This window comes from Anopheles ziemanni, chromosome 3 (assembly GCF_943734765.1).
Source record: "Anopheles ziemanni chromosome 3, idAnoZiCoDA_A2_x.2, whole genome shotgun sequence".
Taxonomy (NCBI): Eukaryota; Metazoa; Arthropoda; class Insecta; order Diptera; family Culicidae; genus Anopheles; species Anopheles ziemanni.
In genome coordinates, this window is record NC_080706.1 from 25,760,253 (window position 1) to 25,785,542 (window position 25,290).

The 25,290-nt window shown below is 48.9% G+C and overlaps 4 protein-coding genes across 4 annotated transcripts; 3 read left to right on the forward strand and 1 right to left on the reverse strand.

The window, feature by feature from the left end:
* Nucleotides 1–409: 409 nt before the first annotated feature.
* Nucleotides 410–1,837, forward strand: LOC131284413 (mitochondrial-processing peptidase subunit beta-like). The gene has a single exon (XM_058313266.1). It carries the CDS (start codon nt 410–412, stop codon nt 1,835–1,837), a length of 1,428 nt encoding a protein of 475 aa, XP_058169249.1.
* A 458-nt stretch (nt 1,838–2,295) lies between these two features.
* LOC131289722 (26S proteasome regulatory subunit 6B) lies at nt 2,296–4,051 on the reverse strand. Its single transcript, XM_058319025.1, has 5 exons — nt 3,918–4,051; nt 3,761–3,844; nt 3,138–3,688; nt 2,582–3,067; nt 2,296–2,490 (listed from the first exon to the last, which is right to left on the reverse strand). The coding sequence occupies exons 1-5, from the start codon at nt 3,948–3,950 to the stop codon at nt 2,406–2,408; spliced, it is 1,239 nt and encodes a 412-aa protein (XP_058175008.1). The 5' UTR covers nt 3,951–4,051; the 3' UTR covers nt 2,296–2,405.
* A 332-nt stretch (nt 4,052–4,383) lies between these two features.
* Nucleotides 4,384–5,560, forward strand: LOC131288014 (surfeit locus protein 6 homolog). Its single transcript, XM_058317111.1, has 4 exons — nt 4,384–4,553; nt 4,650–5,048; nt 5,116–5,270; nt 5,339–5,560. The coding sequence occupies exons 1-4, from the start codon at nt 4,451–4,453 to the stop codon at nt 5,558–5,560; spliced, it is 879 nt and encodes a 292-aa protein (XP_058173094.1). The 5' UTR covers nt 4,384–4,450.
* Nucleotides 5,561–15,597: 10,037 nt separating this feature from the next.
* Nucleotides 15,598–23,901, forward strand: LOC131288525 (serine/threonine-protein kinase par-1). The gene is made up of 13 exons (XM_058317664.1): nt 15,598–16,347; nt 17,167–17,283; nt 17,383–17,446; nt 17,902–18,017; nt 18,095–18,265; nt 18,334–18,702; nt 18,796–19,007; nt 19,085–19,625; nt 20,172–20,607; nt 20,687–20,944; nt 21,024–21,186; nt 21,268–22,315; nt 23,663–23,901. Exons 1-13 carry the CDS (start codon nt 15,598–15,600, stop codon nt 23,798–23,800), a joined length of 4,383 nt encoding a protein of 1,460 aa, XP_058173647.1. The 3' UTR covers nt 23,801–23,901.
* The last annotated feature ends 1,389 nt before the right edge of the window (nt 23,902–25,290 follow it).

Sequence of the window (25,290 nt, forward strand, 5' to 3'; positions counted from 1 at the left end):
CAAATTAAACTGAGGAAACATGTATGAGAGGACAAATAACGCTATATAACCGATTTAACATTTACAAACAGTAAATTTACACAATGTATAGATAATTATTTACCTCTATTGCGCATACGCACTGTATTGTTAAAAAATACCGGTTTCCATCAACTGTTTTGGCGTGCTTGATGTGCATTACGAAGTATGCGGTGCAAAAGTGTGTGGCGTTGTTGAGGAGACCTCCCTTTGAACTGCCGGATTTTTTCATCGTTGTATACTTTGTTTGTGATTTAAAAAAGTTAACAATTGCTGACAGTTGTAGTCGTAGTAGGTTGTGGCAATCTACTACTTTCGGTTTGACATCCGTTGGCAAGTTTGGAGTAACATATTGCATCATCTACAGATTTTGAAGGTTCGAGCGATTCCGATGGCATATTTGCGAAAGTTCCCAGTTTGTTTGAGGGCGTGTGTCCGCCACAGCCATCAGCAGTCGATCAGTCGCAACAAAGTGTCGCCCGGAGCCCAGTTTCGTCGGGCCCTGGTAAACGCTCCCCCGACGGAAGTGACGACCCTCGAGAACGGACTGCGGATTGCCAGTGAAGACTGCGGCTCGACGACGGCCACCGTCGGTTTGTGGATCGATGCTGGGTCACGTGCCGAGAACGACGCTAACAACGGAGTCGCACACTTTCTTGAGCACATGGCCTTCAAGGGTACGGCCAAGCGATCCCAAACCGACATTGAGCTCGAAGTGGAAAACATGGGCGCTCATCTGAACGGTTACACGTCTCGCGAACAGACTGTGTTCTACGCCAAGTGCCTTTCGAAGGACGTTCCGAACGCGGTCGAGCTGCTGTCGGATATCGTCCAGCACCCAATGCTGGGCTTGGCTGAAATTGAGCGCGAGCGGGAGGTGATTTTGCGCGAGATGCAGGAGGTGGAGAGTAACCTCCAGGAGGTGGTGTTCGATCATCTGCATGCTACCGCCTACCAGGGTACTCCACTCGGCAACACCATTCTCGGTCCGACGAAGAACATTCAGTCGATTGGAAGGGTGGACCTGCAGAACTACATCCGTAGGTACTACAAGGCTCCACGTATCGTGTTGGCCGCGTCGGGTGGTGTGCGTCACGACGAACTCGTCCAGCTTGCCGATCGGTGGTTTACTGAGGTGAGCCCAGCCGTCGACGGCAACGGTCCTCTGCCGGAAGCGTGCCGTTTCACTGGCTCCGAGGTTCGGGTACGGGATGACTCGTTACCCCAGGCGCACGTTGCCATCGCCGTCGAGGGATGCGGTTGGACCGATCAGGACAATGTTCCACTGATGGTGGCGAACACGCTGATCGGCACCTGGGATCGTTCTCAGGCAAGCGGTCACAATAGTGCATCGAAGCTTGCCGTAGCTTCCGCCACAGATGGTCTCTGCCACAGCTACCAGTCGTTCAACACCTGCTACAAAGACACCGGCCTGTGGGGAATCTACTTCGTATGCGATCCACTGATGTGCGAGGACATGCTATTCAACGTACAAAAGGAATGGATGCGCCTCTGCACGATGGTTACCGAGAGTGAGGTGGAGCGCGCCAAAAACCAGCTCAAAACGAACATGCTTCTACAGCTGGACGGAACCACGCCGATCTGTGAGGACATTGGTCGGCAAATGCTCTGCTACAACCGGCGAGTTCCGCTGCATGAGCTGGAGCGAAGAATCGATAGCGTCTCAGCCGAGAATGTTCGCGACGTTGCGATGAAATACATCTATGATCGTTGTCCGGCCGTTGCTGCCGTTGGGCCGGTCGAGAACTTGCCCGACTATATGCGCATTCGGCCATCGATGTACTGGACTCGCCTGTGAGCCGATACTAAAGCTGTTTAAATTCTTTTTCCCAATCTATGCGTCTATAAATGTGTCTTCTCAACAACGCCATTGATATAAAGATAACTTACATTCAATAAAATGCCACAAATATTAAACGACTAAAAAGAGGAGGGGAAAAGTTAAAGGCCAAAGCATATAGTTAAGATACGCTGTTAACTGTTACAAGGGCTCGTCTGGTTTTCGACACAGACCCCGACTAGTCCTGCTACTGGGTTTCAGAGTGAGTTGCACAGAGTTTATGCGTTTGTCGGTGTGCGCACTCACGACGTTAGTGGGAGCTTAGGCGAAGGAAAGTTCTCGTGGTCAAGTCAATGTTTAACAAGAAAATCATGTATACATCCTTGAATAAATGTATTAACGTCAACGATATGCGTCCGATATTCCTCTATTTTCTGTTCTTTCCAGAACATTAAACAAATGGAAGTATTACAGTCGAAGATATAATAGTACTTTATTTAAACGAGCTGGATACGAACCGAACGAGGTGAGAATCGTCTATTCCCAAAAGGGGACACGATTTCAGCGGCACAGCGACCTTTTTAACTTATTTGTAGAACTCATGCTCAGTTTCATCCTTTTTGATGTTGTTCTTGTATCCTTTCTCGAAGTCTTTCGCCAGCACAATGTATCTGTTGTAGGGGTAAAAGAAGGTAAGGTAAATGAAACGAATTCGTGGATCTCGTAAACCCTTCCTATCTTCGGATCGAAGGAGATACGCACCTATTTTCTCGCACCGCATGCATACCCGCCTCCTGGCAGATGGCGTTGATGTCGGCACCGGAGATCTTATCCGGTCGGGCGACGAAATCCTCCAGATCCACGTCATCCGACAGGTTCATCTTGGCCGTGATGGTCGAGAAGATCAGTCGTTTCTGTCGTCGGTCGGGCAGCGGGAACTCGATCTTACGATCCAAACGACCCGGACGCAGCAGAGCCGGATCGAGCGTGTCGGCGCGGTTGGTAGCCATAATAACCTTCACGTTGGTCGTCTGATCGAAGCCATCCATCTGGTTGAGCAGCTCGAGCAGAATTCGCTGGACCTCACGATCGGCGCCTGTTTGGGCGTCGAAACGCTTCGTAGCGATTGCATCGATTTCGTCGATGAAGATGATGGCGGGAGAGTTTTCCTTGGCTAGACGGAACACATCGCGCACCATACGAGGACCTTCACCGAGATACTTCTGTACGAATTCCGAACCTACCACACTGTTGAAAAGGAATCAATCGATTAAAAATCCACTATACTTCTGTTGTGTCCTCTTTCACCGAAACTTACCGAATGAATGCAGCCGTCGTGTGGTGGGCCACTGCTTTTGCCAGCATCGTCTTACCACAACCGGGCGGACCGTACATAAGTACTCCTCGCGGTGGATCGATACCGATCTGCTTGTACAGTTCGAAGTGCGTCAGGGGCAACTCGACGGCTTCACGAATTTCCTGCTTCTGCATATCCATACCACCGATGTCGGCGTACTGTACGTCCGGTTTCTCATCCGCCTGCAGCATCGAAATGGAACTGTCCGCCTCGGGCGGAAGTACGTCCACGAGGGCGTTACTGTGTTTGTGCAGGGCCACACTAGCCGAAGGCTTCAGCAGTTCCCGATCGATGGTGGACAAAATGCGCACATAGTAGTTGGAACCCGTGGTCGAACCAACGATTCCCGTGTTCTGATCGACTGCCTCCAGGAACTGCCCGATGACGAGCGGTACCGACTGGATACGTTTCACTTCCTCTTGTGCATGGAGATACTCTTTCTTCAGGTTACGCTGTTCATCCTTGATGTACTCTTCCTGCACCTCTAGGAATTCGAGCATCTTTTGCAGTTTCTACAGAATTCAACAAGAAGCAAATGCAAATTATTAACCACTTCTCTCACTATTGATTGAGGCACTGTTTACCTTATATTTAATGTAAAGATCCTCCTCCGTAGGCTCTTCCAAGGGGTTGGCGGCATCCTTCATTGCTCTGGTGTCGGATTCGTCCTGTTCAAACAAGCGATGCAAAGATAACAATGACACAGTGGAATTGGCGAGCTAAGATGCTTTTGCAACTCACCTTATCGGGAATTACCAGCTCAGTGTCGATCATTTTCACTAATTTCGTGGATTTGTTGAATGTACACTACGAAGACAAGGGAACCAGCACTGCAATGACTCGGATGATTTTTGACAAACAGTCGATGCTTGAAGCATCATACAAATGTCATGTTCTATGCTCGCGCGGCGATCGAAAAGTCATTTTTGCGAGCCTGCTTCGTGCTTGTCAACACAAAGCACAATTAGAAAAGATTTATGATCTGGAATTAACAGTTGGACAAGAATGGATACAATTTGAGGATTTTAATTCGTACAAAACGATTTATTAGAACATTTTACAGGCATTTTATTTCGTTACGTCGTCTCTCAAATGTCATTTGTACAGCTCTTGTGCTGCTAGTGTTTCGCGGCCGGTTGGCATCGATGACATCTGTCACTGCTCGCAACAGGCAAAACAATTTTATTGACAACACGCGGGCATGAGGTTCGCGAAATTGGTGTTAAATTGAAGTGGTTTTTTGTTAAATTTCGTCGTATCGTAATCATCTGAATATGGGTAGAAAGGAAGAATCAGAACTGCAAACACATTTGCAGCAAATCAATGATGACATCGAGTTCTATCTGGAGCTATTCCGAATACCGGAATCTAAGAAAGGTAAACATACACGCCACCTACACCCATGTGCCGGCCATGCTTGTTTGTGCGAATGGCCAACAGAATTGTATATATTACACCCCGTTTGCATTGCAGATGATAGCGACCTCGAGGAATTTTTGTTGGACACAGACAAGGAAGTGAAACCTCTCCAGTTTGGTGCGAACAAACCAGCCAATACGGCCGAGGAACTGGCGGCCCGGGTAGATGTTATGAAGAACAAGATCACTGCCAAATCACTGGCTCGCAAAGGCAAACAAATCACCGATAGTGGGAAGTTGGAACGTAAAAAGCTAAAAAAGGAGCAAACCCTTAAACGCAAGCTGCTAAAGATTGGCATGATGACCGCGAAGAAGGAGGAACAGCGTTCCAAGATGCTGGATCACAAGCCGCTCGTTGTGAAGCAGGAGAAAAAACTAGACCCAACCTTCAATCCCGAGGGTAAAATAGTGTTCTCCAAATTCCAGCTCGACGAGAATGACAAGCCCAAGAAGGGTAAGATGATTATGGTACAAACCGTGTTGCATGCGCCTCATATTAACGCCTACTTTCCCAATTGCAGGTATCGAAACGGATAAGAAGAAACTGCTGAAAAAAGTTATTCAAAACAAGAAACATCTGACCGAGCTCAAAGAATCCGGCGATATTGAAAAGTACGCCGAAGTGAAGAAGAAACAGGCATGGGAAAAGGCCATGGCTAAAACTGAAGGACAGAAGGTACTTTTCCCCGTTCTCGTTTGCAAATGTGTACCTGCATTCACGGTTGATTTTTGTTTACTTCTCAGGTGCGCGACGATCCGGCGCTGCTGGCGAAGAAAGTAGAGCTGCGCAAGAAGCAAATTAAAAAGTCCAAAGAGGCGTGGAAGGAACGTAATGAGAAGGTCGAACAGCAGAAGATCCAGCGACAGAAGCAACGAACGACCAATATTAAAGAGCGCGCGTCTCAGAAGAAAAACAAGAAGCTACAAAAGCTGGCCAAAAAGGGTCGTATCATACCAGGATTTTAGAAATATAAAAAAGTTCAATTTTTCAAGGCAAAAAAACTATCTTTCGCCAGAATTTCTATAACCGTACCAACTGTACGCCTAAATTGGTCCGGATGGCACGTTCCGCCTCATAGACGCGCGGTTAACCGAATCAGTACGAGAAACTTCCACCGCGCTCTCCAACCGGGGCTAAAATTACAAAATCGTACTTCCGCTTTCCATCTCTCACCAGTTGAATGAACTCTAAAAATATTTGTTTAATGATGTTTTTCCTGCTCCTGCTCCTCTCCCATCGTGTGCCAGACGGCGGTGGAGTAAGAGGGTATTTGAGCCGCTAAGAAGAACTAGCCGCTGGAGGCGACACAAAGATGTGGGGTGGCTAACACGTCCGTGCCTTTTCAGGACATGTCCGTGCCATTTTTACTCATCTTGTCACACATCGTACTCGCCCGTGAAGTGTCTCAACAGGCTGGGATGCCCCCCAGTACACGCCGTGACGGTGGTGCATTATATATATATAGATGTAAAGTGGATGCTTCTTTCTTTTCCTTATTTATATTTAAACAGCGTTAGCTTCCGAATGTTTATTTTTACTGGCGAGAAGCGACTGGTCACCTCGTAGCCCACATGGAACTGAACGAGCGCTGCACGCGAGACAAAGCCTAAAACAACGGAATGCAAACACAGGCGCATACAGCAGCGGGGACCGTTTGCCATGTATAGACCCAGTCCGATGGGCGCCGATGGCGATAGTCATAAAGACATTATCCCCTGGTGGTGATGGTAGAGGTGATGACCCTCGTCGAGTACCCTACCCGTCTCCCAATGTTTATTATTGCTGTTGGTGTTATTAGCATTAAAAAAGCCACTGTTATCATGTTTGCCCTTCCGAGCGTAAACTGTCACCGTGTTGCAACCCAAGTCCTCCCCGAGACCGATGGTACCCCAAGTCGTGGCGTATAATCAGAAGGAAGGTCGCGGTGGGTGCGGAATTTGTTTCTCTTTGTATGTTTTTACGCTTACACCGACGTTGACGCGTTTACGTCAACCACCGGCTCCACCGGGGAACGGAACTTGACGGAGGGCAGCACGGCGGGGCGTTAAGTAAGCAAACGAGTCAACGAAGTACGTACGCTCGAGGGAGATCACGGAGAAGGGTAGCAACATCAGAAGCGGCGCAGCATTCCTCGGACGACCTCAGTGCGCATGCTGCAACGCGTGTGCGGCGTGTGTGCGTCTCCGGTAACGTTTGCATTGGGCACGGAAGGAACCGAAACAAGACGGGGGGAGGCAGGGAGTGGACCAGCTTGCCGCCACCACTTAGCCGCGGTTTCGCGGGATGGCGTTGGTTAGTTTAGCCGCACGCAAGAGCCAGCCGCCGGTCGATCCAAGGAGATGGTCGGGGGTTGCTCTGACGTCATTAGGAATTGGTTGAGGCTCTCTTTCCTGCAACATCAAAGCCACCCTCTCTCTCGCACTCTTACACGAGCGGGATTTAATTCTACCTTTTACGTCAACGCCGGCCGTTTTGCGGGGGATGATATGGACCGCGTGGAGGCGAGCCCCTCCCCAATGGGCTGGCAGACGCGCAAGGTTAGAGAGAGGAACCATGCGTCTCCATCGTGTTCGGTGAAATTTGAGAGCTCGCTTTTAGTTGGTGGTCTTGCTGTAGCGGAGAAAGCAAGAGAAGCATTTTGTATTGTGGGAGACAGAGTAGGGGTTGGGGTGGGGTGCGGATGGATTGGGCGGAAGAGGACATATCTCCCCGGAGCGAACCGAACAACAACCGCCTGGCGGACCCCGTACTAACCGCGAGTAAATGCCAACAGATGCCGGTGAAGGCGGCGGGTGGATTTAAAAGTGTGTGGAAGCCATTGTGATTTGATATTTTCTTGAGTTGTTATAGATAAAATTTCCAAAAAGGGAAATATTGAAATGTAAGTTTAAGCGTAGCAAAGTTTAAATGGAAATGTGCTATTCAATTTTTCGCTTAAATGTCATTATTAGGGAACTCTTTTTTCGAACGAAGAAATGTTGTTCGCCATATCAAAAATGTTTTAAGAAAGGGACCTAAGTGAAGATAAGTTCTAGTTGTTATTCATGGTAAGTCCCTTTATGATTATTTTTTTTATTTTATTTATTTATCTATTTATCAATTAATGTTTCTCGATTTCTTCCAATTATGTAACGGAATTATTCAATCCACCCAAAAGCATAGGTAGCAACAGCATGGGGGGATTATGCGAGTAAAGAGAACAAAACACGGAAGGAGAGCTGCAGCCGCGCTGTGTGAGAGTGATGGCGGATTACTACGAACGCGCAAGAGATTTCAATGTGAGTTCGAGGAGCATCTCGCGCTCTCAAGATCTTGCTCCCCGCACCCAACCGTCGCTTTATCGCGCTCACGTGTAGCTCCATGTACGGTAGATGTAGTAAATATACGGTAGTGTAGTACACACCCGCACACCGTTTTGTTGTCTACTCCGGTGACCAGACGGCCAAGCAGCAGCAGCAGCAGCAGCAGAAGAGACACAATCGCGCTCGCGTGCGGGTTCCCCAGCAAGATCCGCTGCCACCGTATTATGTCCCGTTGGCGCCGGGAAGCAGCCCCACATCAAGTCCTACAAGTTCCAGCCCGTGTCAGTTAGCATTCGACCGTCGGGTCTCGCGGAGATCGGTTGTGCTGGCAGAGAGACCGGTTAGCTCGTCCGGCAGCCTTCCTCCCCACCGCGCACCGCTAACGTGACGGGGGTGTCGCACAGAGTGAGAGAGAACGAATTCGCGTGTGCCTGTGTGTATGTGGGTTTGGTTGTGTGTTTGTGTGTGAAGTACAGGGGTCTCCAGCATCAATTAGCTACCCCTTAGTGCAGTGCTGAGGACGATACCAAGGATTACACGGTGTTGTGTTGTGCCAGGGCCAGGGATCGTCCGCCAGCGAGACAGCTCGGAGGTTCGGAGTGTCTGGTCCGCAGATTGTGGTCTGCACTTGTGCAGTCCCGTGACGTGTGTGGTTGGGTTTTTCTCTCCAATTTTGTGTGTGAAAATTTGGTACGGAATTGGAGTACAGGCGTTCGAGGAATTGGTACGACGTGCTATAGGCGTACGTCTGCAATCACTCCGTTCAACAGCAGTAGGCCGTGCTGCACAGTTCGCCTCGAAATAACGTCGTGCAGCTTCAGGAAGGATCGTTCTGGATAGCAGCAAACCAAGAAGGTAAATCATCTTCATTCATTGTCCGAAGGCAGAACCTGTCCGTGGCAAAACGGTGACATGACAGTGAGTGGCAGTGATTTTTCGGAATGTGAGCTGGAGTGTGACGTTGACGTTTACAAAAGTGTCGAGACGAAATAGCAGTGACGAGAAGGTTTATGTCGTAAGATTTTTTGCTATTGTTGTAAGTCTGCAATGAGGCAAAGCACCGTTTCTTTGTGGGCTAGTGACTATCGTATGAATATGGATCAACATTGGAACACAGTAAACACAATTTTTGCAAATTTGAATGAGAGCTTAGGTAAAGATGGCGTACAAACTTCTCTTCTAAATCTATAAAACCTCAGCCTCAAAGAATCACTTTTGGAGCTTTGTGCTGCACAGCATGGGGATGGAATTTTCCGCGCTGGGCTCTTTTTGGCAGCGGGGGCGTGCACAAAATCATTCCCTTAAATCATTCCCCATGCTTAACACTTCCCAGAATCATCACTTTCCATCATTCGGGAGTAGAATGTTTCTTTCCCTGCCCGGATGGCCTGGCCTGGCGAACCCGTCTCCGAAAACCCACCCTCCCACCCACGGTTGACGATCGCTTCATTTTTCCGGTGCCCCGATGGCACGAATTACCGACCGTCTCGTCGAAACGCAATCGATTTTCCTTTCTTTCCGTTCCCGTGCCCTCCCACCCCGAGCGTACATCAACTAGTTCGGCGTATCAAGTCGGTCCATTTTAAGCTTCTTTTCTCTTTCCTTCGCACCCCCAATGTTTTCCCATCGTTTTCTTTTTTTTGCACCTACATTTTTGTCTCGCTCTGACACTCGGATTCAGCCAGCTTCTCGCTCATTCACTGGTGATGTTTGCAAAAGTTGCTTTTTCTCACTCACCCGCGAAGGTTTCATAGTTTTTTTTCCCATGGCATGTTTCCTTTTTTGCACTTTCTGGGACGAAAGTTTTTTTTTGCCTATCTGACTCACTTCTGTCCGGAGTTTTCCTTTCTGACAGTTTCAATAGAACATACCACCCACACACGTACAAACAAAAACACACACACACACACACACATAGACCCTCCCACCAACATACTTCACTCTTACTCGGTGGTAAGCAAATCCCGGCGAATGCAAAAGAAAAGTAAGCCATGTTATGTTGTTGTCGTAGGTGAAGAGGGAAAAGCACCGGGAGAACGGTTGGCAACCTTTCCCCAGCATTAATATCCACCCCACACACCCCTTCACCAGCATCTCCCAACACGCTCCTGAATGTTTCCTTCACATCGTGCCACCGTCGTGCTTGGCATTACGCAGGCAAACCACTTACCCCCCCAAAGGAAATGCTGGAATGCTTGCTTGGCGAAGTTGTTTAAGGTTAGTACCATGCGCCCCCATTCGCACCACCCCCATGGAGGTGCCTGGTGCTTCACTCCTCGCCGAAGAGCTCTTTGCTTTTCGCGATGATTCACACACGGCTATTTACTGCTCATTTGCCTTCAACAAGTCTGTAGCTGTGCAAAAAGGATTGATGTTAAGAAATTACGCTAAGGTAGGGATTTGATGAAGGAAGAAGCGTGCCTAGTAGGCGATGGCTTTTATGTTTTTTACACGGACCGAGCATCTAAGGATTCAAACGTTTGGAAGTGGTGTAGGTTTCGCGATTCCAACAACTGTGCGAAGGTATCCTTCACAACTCAACCTCTTGCGAAAATTATATAATGTCGTGGATGGGTGAATTGGGCACGTGAGTGCTAATGGAAGTTGGATAGACTTCGGAACAGGAGTGGAGTGCGAATAAACACACATCATATACTATTCCTTCTGTATCAGAACAGCGTACTCTAAGTAACATGCTCCAATAATTCCCTTTCTTTTGCATTTGCCATTCAAAAGATGGAGATTTGCTTTCACAAAGCAATTTGCCAAATGTAAAACTCCTTCCCCCGGTGCCGCTTACTGCACGTAATCATGTTTATTACCAAACCCGTGTGAAGCCGCTGGAACTCCGCGCACTTAATCTACCGGTGTGTTGTCTCGCATGAAAAAAAAATGGGAACCGCGCACACAGAACACCCCATGTCCGTCACGTTCATCGTTCACATCTCTGCCTCCCTCTCTCGCTCCTTCTCTGCCTCTGCCGCCTCTCTTCTCGCCCTCTCTTCCGCCTCGCCAGTGGTGATAGTTATTCTTTGTCGGGTTCGGGCCCCATCATCAGCCAGTGGGGCACATGTTCGGCCCGTGATCCAAAAACATTGACGTGCGAGTCAAATCGCGGCCAGGCTTGAAATCCAACCAACGGTTTCCGGCGCCGTCCCCCGTGCTCGGCTTACCCCCATCCGTACACTGTCAGTTTCGTTTCTTGTTTTTCGTGGGGTTTTTTTTTTCGTACTTCTTCAACGCCCGTTGCCTCTTGCAAAAACAAACCCGAAATAAAAAAAAATCAATCACACACACACACACATTCGTTCGAAGATTCCTTCCTTGCTCCCCCTTTTAAGCCGTAGTGCCTTACTCTTACCAAGTGAGCTCCAATAAATGTGCCGGGAATCCTCACCAACCGTGTGCGGTGTACAAAGTTCGAAGCAACAACGGGGCTTCGAGATTATGTTCCCGGCGAAGTCGAGTTTGTGTTTAAGTGAAAAGTCGACGTATCGATCTGTAAAAAATGTACCATAGACAACGCAGCCAACTGCATAGCAAGTGGCGATGATCACGTGCTCCGTAGCTCGTTTGCTTCACTACATAAAAAAACCAACCAGATTCATCTCACATGTCGCACAATAACGTCGTTTACTTTGACCTGAGAAATGTCAATTGAATTGAACAAATCGTAACCACACTGTACGAAAGGGAGGTTAGTCCACTATGCCTCGGTGGGGCAAAAACGAGGCAATGACGCGTTTGGCAGAGAAAATAGAGCGGGAAGACACCGACCTTATGATAGGTGCGAAATATGGACCATCTTTAAGTTAAGTTCGTTATTCAGCGGGACATGAAGTTTATTTTTACATTTTTGATGTTTGATGAATTTTTATTAATGAGAGAATATCATTGATTCGCACTGCTCCAAGGAGTGGTTTGTCAACTGTATAATACATTGCTTTGCAATCTTGCTCGAATGCTTTTTAGTTCAGCAAATATCTGAAGCTAGCTTTAAAAAATAATTTTATATTTTTTAGATTAAAACTGACTTGGGATTTGATTTTGTTTTGGAAAACATATTCTGCCGTTTTCGAGGTATAAAAATCGAAAATTGAGCTGCGGTCATAATGGCTGCTATTTGGATTCCAGCGTTAAGTCGCCTGGCGAATCGTGAAAGGAAGGTTTAGTTTGTTTTTGTTTGGAAAATCCATAGAGGAACACCTTCTCCTACAAATCGGAGCCGTTTTTACACCTTTCTTGACACTCTGCCCCATCTTGCTTTTTACGTTTTTTTTTTGCGTGCCATCCCGATGAAGATGGCGATGGGGTGGAGTGAGCGGCCCCATCTCGCCCTCTACCCTTCGCGGGTGGACATTTAATCTCCCATCGCGCATTGAATGTTTACGTGCATGCAGCGAGCGGCGGATCCACAACTGCCGGCTTCTCGTGTTTAGCTTTTTTTCCCTCCACCTCTCCATATTCTTTTCATTTTTGTTCTCGTTCCGCGGTTTCCATCCATCTCGGTTTCGGGTTTGTTTAGTTTCGTCGAGGGGCAGCAGAAGCACCTCATCATCACCCTCATACCAGTAGCCCCTCCTCCTCGTGTGTGCGTGTGTGTTTGAATGGCGTGCAACACCCGTAGTGCGGGGGATACAGTGACGCAGTGTGCCGCGACTGCTAAAACCGTTTACGTACGTCAATCGGTGTATGGAAGCGCACGTAATCGAGAGGCGACGCGGTTAAGCGGTAAGTGTGGCGTGCGCGCGCAGCAACCCGCGCCATCTTGCGCCGGCTAATATCCCTCTCCCCCCTCCACCGGTTCCCAGTCACCACCACAGCTTGCTGTGATGTGATGATGGTGCAGTGTACATCATGTGTACTTCGAGTGGTATACCGTCGTGATGATGCGGGGGGTACGTCGTTGTGTTGTTGTACGAGCGCTGCGCGGAGAAGTGTGTGACGCGAAGAGATGCCGGCAAACAAAACCCTATCCACGCCGAACGATCGCCCCGTGGAGTTGAGTGTTGAAATTTCAACCGCATTCGTTCCATAGTGCCGGCTTCGCTTGACGGAGCGTTTGACGACGGCAGTGTCCAGCCGAATACTTGTAGTGGAGCCTTCTTAGATGCGTACAGTGACTTTTGGTATCTGGTGTACCAAACCGAATATAGCGATTGCGTGATCAATTGTTCGAGTGGGTGTACGAATGTGCGTGCGTAACGGTGTAATTTATGGTACAGTTCGAACATACAGTTGCCATCTTTTCGTCCTTTTGCGAAGCTATCCGGAGAACTGTCATCCCGCGGTGCGTCACAAATAACGCTGGTTCGTGCCGATGCTCATGTGTGGGAGTTGTTCTCGTTTCTTCTCGCCGTACTTCCTCTCGGTCATCTACCATCCTTCCCAATCCTTGGCTGCTCGTCGAAAGTAGGAAAAAAAAAACGGGACACAACAATGCACGGTCCGGTGCCGTGCCAAATGTCATGTCCACCGAAAACCGTGAGTGGGATAAAGTGACCAAATTAAGAAGGGATTTATTTTTGGCATCTTTTTGTGTTCTCGTTATCTGTCGGTACACTACATTCCCCCCCAACCCGCCTAGGCCTGCCGACCCCAACCCGCCATCGACGTCATTGCCGCAGTTTGTTATTCTGGCCGTACCGTAATTGGCTGCCAACGGTGCCGGGACAGAACAAACAAAAAAGCGAAAAAAAGAAAGCAGCACAGCGTATAGAAAAAGAGAACGTTGGTCCTGTGACACGCGGGCTGGGAGTGTGAAAGACGGTATCGCTTTCCTCCCGTAATCGATATTCCGATCTTTCTCGCGCGCCGTTGTTGCTGTCTGGCAAGACGGCCATCGTTGGCCATGCGTTCTAACGTAGGTTTCTAACCGGTCGTAGGACTTCTTGGAAACACGCAAAGGTGGCCATCAAAAAGGTGGCCATCAAAAAGGTGGCGTTCGGAAAGTGGCAAAACGGTATAGCCGGGGGAAGGAGGAGGCCGATACATGGACCACATTGGCATTGACGCAAATGAAGCAACGATTATTTTATCGCCGCCGGTCGGGCGGTCGATCGGTCAAGTGCCATGCTGCATCGATTTTGAACGGTTTTCCTCACATTCGGAGCACCATTTCGATGACTAACCGTTGGCTTGTCCTTCTGCTGCTTTCGAGATGCAGTTGGGATCGTAGTTGGCTCCGTCGTTGGCAAGATATTCAAAATTGTGCCAACGGTTATGGGTTCGAATACCTTATGGTTGACCGATAGATTTCAGTTATAAAGTGTTGTATAAAGTAGCCTAAATTACGAAGGTGGTAGGTTTTTGTTTCTTTATGGATACTCAAGTTATGGATAGTAATTAGCAAAGTGGAGATATTATTATGCATATCTAAGCTGTGTGCTTGAAACAAAATTTGTGTGCAAGAATAGGCACCATTCAAAACAGTTTGAGTGCTTGGAAGTAATTTTAATCAAATTTCCAATTTTAGATTTGAAAACTGACATGTTCCGGTTGTTTATAGAGTTTATAGTTTATAGAGTTCGGGTTGTTTATAGAGTACGCTGGCCGAAATATTCTATACATTTTTTGTCTGTAGGTACAATTTTATGTCTGCCGGGTAATTCCAACCCCCGAAATGTGATACCTCGAAACCGTATAAGGTTCAAGCTATCTTTTAGCAACCCCGACGTGTGCATGTGTTGTCGCCACGACTGACGCGTGAGTTGGCCCGAAAAACGCAACAAACCCGGTTCGATCCAGTTCGGGCGACCAAATTGGTTTTTCGGGCGAAAGCAGTTCCATGTAACCTGTGGGCTTTCCGTCCGCGCGGTCTCACGCCTACCCCGGGTGGCAATCTCTGGCCATCATCGCTTCTTTTCCGTTTTCCAGTGATACCACAGCTCGGGCAGGTATTGTGTGTTATTGGCCGCCCGTGATAAGATAACTGCCGGCAGCGGCAGCGTGTAACTTGTTTTTGCCAACTTTGGGGAACTGATATTTTCCCTCCCCTCCACTCCACCCCCAACCGTAAAGTACGTTGCCCCTGGCTGAGGAAAGTGGTGAAGTGATACAGAAAACAAAATATAATCAACGATAACGTTGAGGGTACCGAGACGCCCACGAAAAAAAATAAATATACTATCTATTTTTAACGGTGTAACTATGCGACCCTTCCGAAGAACTGCCCGCACGCCGAACCTTGGCACATTGTGGGGTGAACAATTCAAATTACCGCGAAGCCTTCGAAAACTAACCGACTTGATGACGTCAGTCGGCCACAAATTAAGCCGGTCCGTCAGTTCGTGCTATCGTGATTGAGATAGGGGTCAATGTGAGCGGTTTCACTACACTCCCCGCCTGTCGTTTTGCTTCCCCCTGCCATGTGGCTGTGTTTGATCGGATTTACAAATCAATCAATCTTCCTTCCGATTAAGCGGTACCTTTCCAACTAACCTCGTTTTGTTTTCGCTATCCTTGTTCTCTTTTCGCTACGTCAGATTTGGAACTGAACCACACAAAAATGGACCAAAACGGTGGATTGAATTAGTGCAACCCCGAAGACAGCTGTCGGACAGTCGCCCTCGAATCGGAAGGTTTCCCTTCCACGACCAAAGAGGCAAGCGCCGGGTGGAAGGAATATTTTTCGGGCGAAGCATCCCTCCGGATAGTGAAGCACGCTCGCCGACGGGACCTAGGGGACACTCGAGGGCTCGATGGGCGAATATGGCACACTGGACACGAACACCATCACCAGCAGCAGCAGTGCGTCCTCGCTCGCCTCCGTTCTGATGCCGATGCCGATGTCGATGGCCGCCGCGCCCCCGTCCGCCGCCATGTCGGTCGCCGCAGCGGGCAATCCGACCGGTTCCTCCTCATCGTCGGCTGCAATGGCGGTAGCCGCCGCCGCCGCCGCCGCTGCCGCTGCCGCCGCCGCAGCGACAGCAAACTCTACAACGAACAATATGCCGTGCAATCACATCCTAACCTCAGCGTCGACGTCCTCGGTGGAGTCGGACGGGTACCATTTTTACCATAAGACTGGCAGTGGCGCCGCCGGCAGCAACGGAATGTCCGTGATTGGCAGCGTGACTGGCGCCTCTGGTGCCAATAGTGGCAGCCACCATCACCATCACCATCATCCCCACCACCAGCACCATCACAATGGTGGGGTGGTGGCCGGTGGTGGAGCCGGCTCGGGCAGCGGCGGAGTGACGAAGGGTGGAAGGTCCGGTCACGAATCGTCCGGCCCGGGCATGCCGCCACGACCGTCGGCAGTGAGCAGTAATGGCGCCGGAGTCACCAATGGTGGCAGCACGCCGGGGAACGCCGGAAGCGGAGGCAGTGGTGGCCGCGTCAAGTGTAAGGACCCGATACGTGTCGGTTTCTATGAAATCGAGAAAACGATCGGCAAGGGTAACTTTGCCGTGGTCAAGCTGGCTCGCCATCGAATTACCAAAAACGAGGTAAGTATTCTGTCGTTGCTGGCGGATCCTTTCTTATGCGTTGTCGTGCGTAAATGTGACACGTGTCACGCAAGGAACTGCCCGACCAGACTCTTCTTAGAGGTTCTCGGAGAGGAAGAAAGCGATAAACTATTCTCCGAATACAAGCCGTTAGGGACTAATTAGATCACAATTTATTTGTATGCACGAACTGACCAAAGGTCGCTGTTTGTATTTATTTATTTTCCAGCGGTTCGAGTAGGTTTGGTGTATCAATGTTCTATTGACGCCGTAGGCGAATAGGTTTGTTCGAACTCTGTTGAAGTTTTGCAACGCCTCCAGCTAGACAAGTTTTCGGCCAGTTTAGCATGCCGAGAACTACCGCCCAAAGCTGTCACCCAAAGAACAGAAGCATGTAATTAGACGGGACTATTTTCAGCCCTTGCTAAGGTCAAGGGGGTGGGTTGGTTGTGGGTTTATTCTTCGAAAGGACTCGGCCCTCGTTGAAAGCGAAAGGCTAGACGAGCTCCAACGAGAGAGAGAGAGAGCTCTTGCCTGTTGCGAAAGCTGGAACGGATCCTTGGTAGGTATCCCTTCAGGGAGTTTTCCAGTATAATGAATTTCTTGGAATTTTAGGATGCTCTTATGAATGTTTTCCTATCCTAGCTCCGCCTTCCATGGGAAGGTCTCGAAGCAAGTTGAATTTAAAAGGGTCAACGTGACTAGGTTTTATACCGCGTTTAGCCAGACGACAAAACCTCGGAGCATGGTGCACCGAAATGCGAATTAATGTATCTTCCATGTATTTTCTTCAACCTCTTCTGTTTTTCTTACTTACAGGTAGCAATTAAAATTATTGATAAGTCCCAGCTTGATCCTGGCAACCTGCAGAAGGTCTACCGTGAGGTGGAGATTATGAAACGCTTAGACCACCCGCACGTCATTAAGCTGTACCAGGTTGGTAGCCCGCCCAGCTTAGAGTACCTTCTGCAGACCGAATTAATATGCACTAAACTTTTCTTCGGTTTATTTTTTTGTTGGTTTTCCTCCCTCCAGGTTATGGAAACCCAGAGCATGATTTACATAGTCTCGGAGTATGCTAGTCAGGGCGAAATTTTCGGTAAGTAAAAGCGTTCGGAGCACTAGCGATGTCATAAAGACTACGATCGATTGTGAGAGCTCGGGCCGCGGCCAGACGATTTTGAGACGAAGGCTCATTTTACACGCCTTGGCTGGCGACGGACAGACGAATTGACATTGGGAGGAAAAAAAACAAATACCCCCGGACCAAACCAGCTACGATTCGTTAATTTAATCCATGTCCGAATTTCAGATTGCCAGCAGCGAGTAGTCAAACATGAAGTGATTCTATAGTTTTGACCTTTTGCTTTACGATCGAATCATGGATTAGGTTCCATGCATGATTAAGCCCTATTTCGGGTTGCATATGATTTGAATGATCAAACGTTTCGCGTGGCCCGACACTCCGGCCACCGTTGTCGCCGGTGCACCGAAGACATAACATCCAGACATACCTAATTTTGTTTCATTTTATTCTCTTGGTTCCATTTGTAGATTATATTGCTAAGTACGGGCGGCTTAATGAGCGTGCAGCTAGGAATAAGTTTTGGCAGATACTATCCGCCGTAGAATATTGCCACAATAAGGGAATAGTACACAGAGATCTTAAGGTAAGCTGGTCGAGCAAACCGCGCAAAATCCACCGATGAAGTATTCTGTGCAATTCACGTCGGTGTTTCTCTTGCAGGCTGAGAATCTACTGTTAGATTCTAAGATGGACATCAAAATAGCGGACTTTGGATTTTCGAACTTCTACAAGAAGGGCGAACTGCTGGCCACCTGGTGCGGCTCACCGCCATACGCCGCACCGGAGGTGTTCGAGGGTAAACGGTACACTGGGCCAGAAATTGACATATGGGTAGGTGACACTGTCCTTAGTTTGCGAAATTGTTTTTGTTAATTTGAATCTGTTTTTCTCGGCGCTAGTCCTTGGGTGTAGTTCTCTATGTGCTGGTCTGCGGTGCTCTGCCCTTCGATGGATCAACGCTGCAATCGCTGCGGGATCGCGTGCTGTCCGGGCGGTTTCGGATCCCGTTTTTCATGAGCTCGGACTGTGAATCACTCATCCGGAAGATGCTCGTGCTCGACCCGTCGCGCCGGTTTTCGATCGATCAAATCAAGCGCCACCGCTGGATGATGGTGGAGATCATCGACACACCGAAGATCAGCAGCCTCGTCATCAATGGGAACGCCGGCGGTGACGTCAGCGCGCTCGAGACGGAACCGAACGAGCAGATACTGAAGATCATGCAGAACCTCGGCATCGACATACTGAAGACGCGCGAAAGCTTGAAGGTAGTGTGGGGAAGGAGGGAGCTCTAGCTCTCGCACTCTTGCATTGATGGGTTGCTTATGGTTTTATTTCCTCCCACACCTGTTGGTCATCAGCTGCACAGCTACGATCACTACACAGCATTTTATTTGCTGCTCCTGGAAAGACTGAAAAGCCGCACGATGTCGCACGAAAGCGCGAGCGCGGCTGCGGCGGGATGTGGTAGCATCGGGCCCGGAAAGTCGGCCATGCTCGAGTCCCAACGGCGCCGACCGAGCAATGTCGCCGAGCAGGCGATGCGCAAGCTGGCGATCAGTTCGCAGCACAAGTAAGCGTTGCGTCATGATCGGGCTTAGTCATAATGTAACATGTTTTACCTTCTTTCCGTTTCCAACCGTTCGCCAGAGCGGACCAATCAAGTTCCCCGAAACATCAGCAGATCTCGCCCGCGATGCCTTCGGGTTTGATAAACCAGAGCTCCGAAACGCTACACAGTCTGCTGAACGCACCGATGGGTTCCGGCGTACCGAGCACCGGTGGCAGCGGTGGTGGCCTTCCCGCCATGTCGACCGGTGTAATCATGCTGCGTGACACGAGTATCCGCGAGCAGCAGCCCGTGTTGAAGGATAGCTCCTACTTCCGGGGTGTTTCGTACACGTCCAGCTCGGGGTTCGCCGACTCGTCCCTATACCAGCTGGCATCGTTGCGAGAGCGTGACTGCAGCTCCACATATCTTACCGGCCCGACCGGTACCGGGCTCCTGCCGGCGTCCCTATCGTCAAACGTGGCCGGTGCGCTGGCAGCTTCCCGTGAAACCAGCTCGATCGTGCTGCGTGAATCGGGCATCCTTTCCAATCGCATATCGTCGACCCGCCTGCTGTCCAGCAACATCGACAAGCGCATCCTCCAGCAGAGCACGGAAGACTGCCGCCGATTGCTGCAGCAGGTAAGCCTAACCTCACTATGATAGAACGGGGAGTCTGTAGTGGGGAGGGGCCGTTATCTCGACGTGATTATGTTTGCCGTTAGTGCTAGCGGAGCTGTTGTTTGCGTGTAATATCTTAGAGATAAGAGCCATTGCAGGCTTTTAGCGGTAATTATGGCACCGAACATAGGAACGCTTGTGTTGATACGGTGCGGTCTACTTTATCGCGACCCCTCAGGATTTGTAGAGAGACGTAGAGAAAATTGAAATAAACCAGATTATAATAATCACATCCATTAGTTTCCTTTTTTTATTACTTCATTAACATTTTAGGGTTTGTATCGATTAGGTGAATAAGTCGACATTGGCAGCTTGATGTAACGATGATTTATCAACTGTAGTGATTATTGTAATTTAGCATCCTAATCGATCGAAACCTTCCATAGTTTGAGAAACTGATCATGTAGGAGGGTACATCTTCCAAGATTTCTACCAGACACTCGTAGGCTTTACTAACTGTGCTTCCTCTTAATTTTCCTTTTCCCCATCATCTCCCTCACGAAAAAGGCGCGTCCCGTGTCCATGGGTGAAGCGAACCGGTATACGAAACCACCATCACACTCGCCAGTGAACAACAGCGACCTTCATCAGGCAGCTTCATCTCAGCAACAGCCCCAGCCTCCGGGTGGCTCATCGGTCGTGGGAGCAGCGTCAACGGCGACCCCGCCACCTCCACCGCAGTCCCAGCGCTACTCGGATCCGCTGAACGGTTTCAGCAAGGACTACCTGACGAACGTTTCCACCTCGAACGAAACGTCCATCACCGTGCCGCCGTTCAAGGATTACATCAACAACATTCAAACCTACTCCTACCTGCAGCACTACGAACCGGCCGGGCTGGCGGTGACCAGCTCCACGACCACGGGCCACACGCCCCAGCCGACGTCCATTACGGCGCAGTACAGCTCCAGCACCGATGAGGGTTGCGAAACCGATCTGGGAGGTAACTGACCGGATGCAGTGTTTACTTGGATAGTTTATTCTTAATTAATTATTTCCTTCTTTCGCACCGTCATGTTTAGATGAAGATGTCCAGCAGTCGATTGATAAGTCCATCCAGCGGCTAAACTCGTTTGCCAGCTCCAGCTCGTCCAGCGGTGTCGTCACGAACATTCACCCGAAGAGCCTGAGCCAGAATCTGAGCTGCGATTCGTCGCGCAGCAACTTTTCCACCTTCGAGAGCCTCGATCTCAATTTGTCCGACTGCGCGGAGCTGGCCGGTAGTCTGCCTTCCTGCACGGCCACTACGGAGGCGTACGAGACTGCCGTCAAAGATGAAGGTAGGTGGCCCGGGTGGACAGCTTCCGTTTTCTTTTGGCATGGAATTACAACTAGGGTTTTGTTTTGGTGCCCTTCCAGCTGCCTTCCGTGCGGTCACGAGCTCGGTCTGCATCAATCAACCTCAGTGTGTGTACGCCATGTCTGACAAGATGGTTGGATCGTTCCTACGGGCAAACACGGTCTACCAGGACGTGCACAATGGGGACCATCGCAGTATCACCCGATCACCGGTCGATTTTCGGTAGGTTTGCTTTTCTCTTCTCCCAACGAATGGTTCGTTTCAATTAGTTCTCTCTTATTCTTCTTTTCCTCTCGATTTCAGTGAAGGACGTCGTGCCAGCGATGGTCTTGTAACGCAAGGTCTGATCAACGCCGCCGATCATCCGCTAAACTCACCGGTCGCATTCAACAGCCAACGGTTGAACGAGACGTGCAAAGCGAAGGGCATCCTGGAGCTACACCTGCTGCAGAAGGAAGCGGCCCAGCTGAAGGTGAAGTACCAGGCCAATTTGCCGCAGGACGAAATCAACGTACGCCAGCTGCAGCACAGCCAATTTCGGGTGAACCCGCTCGAGAGTCTCATCCTGAAGCCGCTCTCATCGTCCTCGCACGGCAGCAGTGGTGGGGGACTCGATCCGGTGAACGGTGGTGGGTACTACAACAAGGTGACCGACTACGTCGGACTGGTGCTGGGTGTGAAGGGAACCGCTGGAGGTACAATCGGGGGGGCAGCGTCCGAGCAGGGCGGCTGTAAGCTCGATCCGGAGCAGCAGCTCCTGCTGAGGGCCGCCGGGGGAGGCGTTGTCCGCTCGGACCAGCTAAGTGCTGCCGCCGCCGCCGCCGCCCAGCAGCTCCAGCAGAAGCCTCCGCTGCAGCAGCAGCTCATGCAGCACCGGTTGCTGCAGCAGAAGCGACAGATCCTGCAGAAGCAGGGCGCCATGGAGGCGGGCCTGAGCCGCCGGCAGATGCTGCGGCAGCACAGCTACAAGATCGCACAGCAAACGCAAATCCTACCGCCGCTACCGTACGCCGGCGAGGGAGCCGAGTCCGGCGTCGACTCCGGCTATCCGACGCTGCAGTCCGTCCGCGAGACGGCCATCCTCGAGACGGAAGCATCCCAGGATTCACTCGATCTGTACGCCCAGCTTCACCAACTTCAACATCACCATCAACACCACCATCATCATTCGCAGCAGCAGCAGCAACAGCTTCACCACCTTCAACAACAGCAACAACAACAACAGCTGGCAGCTTCCGAACGGGGGCACTGCTCCTGGAGCACGCTGCCGAGCTCGATGAAGACGTGCCAGATCAGCGAGGGAACGCCCTCGAGCGACGGTCCGTGGAACGTGGCCGCACTCTACCACCAGGTACATACGACACAAAAGTAGACAAGAACCAGCGCACGCTTCTCGATGCTGCTGCCCATGATGCCATGATCAACACATCACAACCATGTCCATTCTCATCTCAGTGCGTGTCTCGCCGGCATGATAACGCTTGCGCTCCTTGCGATGGAGTAAATAGTTCACATCGTAGAACCGGTCACCCTTAGGGAGAAGATCGTTAGCTTTTTGAGGCGTCCAGATCATTTGGGGCGCACACCCAGAGGGGGGCTGTTGAAATGTAGTGGCATTATGTGTGTGTGACCGACGCCCGTTCCATATGCTCCCAAACTGTAGATAATGTATTGCTCCAAGCATCGGGTAGATGCAGTGTCTGTGTGTGTCCCCTTATGTTTGTGACTAATAACCGACTAATCGAGCGTTCGTTTTTCGTCCACCTACACCAGGTATTCCTTGTACTAGTTCTTTAGCAAGTATAGAAACACCCCCAACACCTCCAAAAGGACCATCGAAGATACAAGACTAGACTAGTGTGTTGTTAGCTTTTACTGAGGATAGTTGTGATAGACGATAGTAGTAGACGCACAAGTCCGTTCCGCTTTCAGGGTTTCAGGGTACGATAGTTTACGAGTAGGAGAAGGCTAAAATATGTGTACAAGCAGCGCAGACCAAAAGAAACAGCTTCCCAAACAATTTTTTTTTTCTAGATAATAGTGTCTCTGGTAGAGGTTTGCTATTGGCTGCATTCGTTGCGAACATAAGATGTCCTTTTAGAAGCATAAAAAAACAGCCAAACGTTTTCTTACGTTGTTGTTCAACAAATGTCAGAGAAATTGCCCGGTTTTAATTCTCTCAGTCAATCTGTTTCAGTTACTAGTTTAGTGTAGAGAATACTTAGTTCCTTTAGCGGTTAGTTTTGTTTTCTGTTGTTAATAATTTTTAGTATTTTTATTTACCGTTGTCGTACAACGTTGCTAGTTTGCTTGATGCAGTTCTTGTACCATATTGTACTAAAATTGTGTTTGTAGAAATCTGTGCGCTCATTTTTTTGTATTATCAATGTTTTTTTCTTGAAAAATTTCGTTTTGTTCCTTTATGTTGTACTTATCTAGTTAACGATTTGCGCCACCTAGTGAAGCCAGATAAATGAGTAATGTGTTCCGTAGCTTTTGATGTGTTCCAGTTTCGGTCAGACTGTATTAACATTGTCCATTTTCATCTAGCTACTGAACAAACATTATTAAAACCGAAATTGTCATTAAATCTCTGCTTACCACATTCAAAAACTCATGAACCAAAAAAAAAAAATTATACCCACAAAAAACCAAACACAATCGTGAGTGTTCGTTCGTTCGTGTATCGCCCCCACAGAATGTACCGCCTGGCCCTTCGTTGTACCCTTCGTCGCAATGGATCACGTCCCACGCGTCCTCGATCCCGCACTCGATGCAGCTGCCCCTGAGCGAAAGTCCCATACCGGAGCTCGCCGAGCAAATGGAGTCAATTTGAGGTGTTGAGCGAAGTATTGTCGGATCTTTTACATGCAGCGTTTCGGTGCCGCTCAGATGCAGTTTGAGAGGAATTACACGCAAAAGTACACGGGATGTGCCAGGTTGTAGCGGGATGATTAGGAAAATACCGAATTGAAGTTTACTCAGATAAAATCAGGTTCCACATTCTGGTAAAGTTAAAAAATTCAAAAATCAAAGGCATAAAATCCCTGAATGCAAAACAGTTTTGCACGCCATATATAAAAATTATAGTGAAATGAAAACAAAAACAAAGGAAACAAATAACGTTCGATAGGGAACTCACTTATTTAGCTACCGTTTAGCCATTCGGTTTTGTATGACTTGCAGCGTAGTCCTCTACGACAAAGAAGCAGACAGACAAGTAAAAGTAAAATTCAGACTTACTACAGAATTAAAAATATTCTGTAATTTACTCGTAAAAGCAGCACTCGCTAGCCATGCAGCAAACAGAATTCAATAAATTAGTCAGAGAGACTGACCAACGTCAATTGTTTGAAACTGAAAAAAATAACATACCAAGTAAGTAACTCATAAACACAAAAACTACAACCACATACTCGCAAGATGAAATGGCCCAAAAAAAAAACCGGCGCTTTGAGCTTGGCGTGACCGGTGGCCGACACAGCAGGGCACACAAAAACTACCGAGCCGTAACGGATTTTCGCTCGTCGACTGATCTGCCAACCAAAAGGAATTTGTCGTTAGGAACAAGTTTGCAAGTTTGTCTGCCAACATCAAGCCGTTTTTTTTCGAATGGCCCGAAAGCTATGTTAGTTCAATTAATTCGAAGACGCCTCGGGGCGCGACTCGAGCGGGTTTTAGGGGCATTCATAGAAAAGAAAAATAAAACCAGTAACCACAAAAAATGATGGAATCGTAGGGACACCACGACGTATCGTAATGCGTAAATGGCCTCCCCACAACATGGCCGGCTTTCGATCGATTTGTTTTTAAGATGTGATAGAGGAGAATCTAGTCGAACAAGCTGCGTTTTTCGCTGCACTGCACTGCGCAACCGGATGAAAAAGTTTATATTAAGGTACCGCCAGGCAGACAAGAGTCAGAGAAAATTAATTGAACCACCAGCAGCTTAACCGCAGCCAACGAGCTGTTCCGATTTAGATAAAATAAGTTCCAGGTTGTGTACGCCAGAGATGCACCTTCTGCTGTGTACGTTGTTACATATGATTTTTCGTTATAGAAAGGCCGGATTGTAATATTTTATTGTGGATAATTATAATACGTTGATACCAGCTTTAAGTTTTTAATTGTTTTATTTAGTTTACGGTAATTTTCTTTTTGTTTTTTTTTTTCACTAAGAGTCGAGGTCATTCCATTGGAAGCATTTCGTTAACCGTCCCCAACGGACGTTTGTTGCTACTGCTTACTCTAAAGGTAAGCTTTTGCAGCCGATTTTTCCTCATTTTTCTCTCTTCAACGAAACACGACACGTTATGACACGCTATC

Excerpts from the sequence above, each read along its gene's own strand:
- LOC131284413 (XM_058313266.1), top strand. The coding sequence starts at position 410 with ATGGCATATTTGCGAAAGTTCCCAGTTTGTTTGAGGGCGTGTGTCCGC.
- LOC131289722 (XM_058319025.1), bottom strand. The coding sequence starts at position 3,950 with ATGATCGACACTGAGCTGGTAATTCCCGATAAG. Across the intron at positions 3,689-3,760 it reads ATCTTTACATTAAATATAAG|AAACTGCAAAAGATGCTCGA; the intron begins GTAAACAGTGCC and ends TGAATTCTGTAG. Across the intron at positions 2,491-2,581 it reads CATGCGGTGCGAGAAAATAG|ATACATTGTGCTGGCGAAAG; the intron begins GTGCGTATCTCC and ends CCCCTACAACAG.
- LOC131288014 (XM_058317111.1), top strand. The coding sequence starts at position 4,451 with ATGGGTAGAAAGGAAGAATCAGAACTGCAAACACATTTGCAGCAAATC. Across the intron at positions 4,554-4,649 it reads AATACCGGAATCTAAGAAAG|ATGATAGCGACCTCGAGGAA; the intron begins GTAAACATACAC and ends TTTGCATTGCAG. Across the intron at positions 5,271-5,338 it reads CTAAAACTGAAGGACAGAAG|GTGCGCGACGATCCGGCGCT; the intron begins GTACTTTTCCCC and ends TTTACTTCTCAG.
- LOC131288525 (XM_058317664.1), top strand. The coding sequence starts at position 15,598 with ATGGGCGAATATGGCACACTGGACACGAACACCATCACCAGCAGCAGC. Across the intron at positions 20,945-21,023 it reads GACTGCCGTCAAAGATGAAG|CTGCCTTCCGTGCGGTCACG; the intron begins GTAGGTGGCCCG and ends GTGCCCTTCCAG. Across the intron at positions 22,316-23,662 it reads TGGCCGCACTCTACCACCAG|AATGTACCGCCTGGCCCTTC; the intron begins GTACATACGACA and ends TCGCCCCCACAG.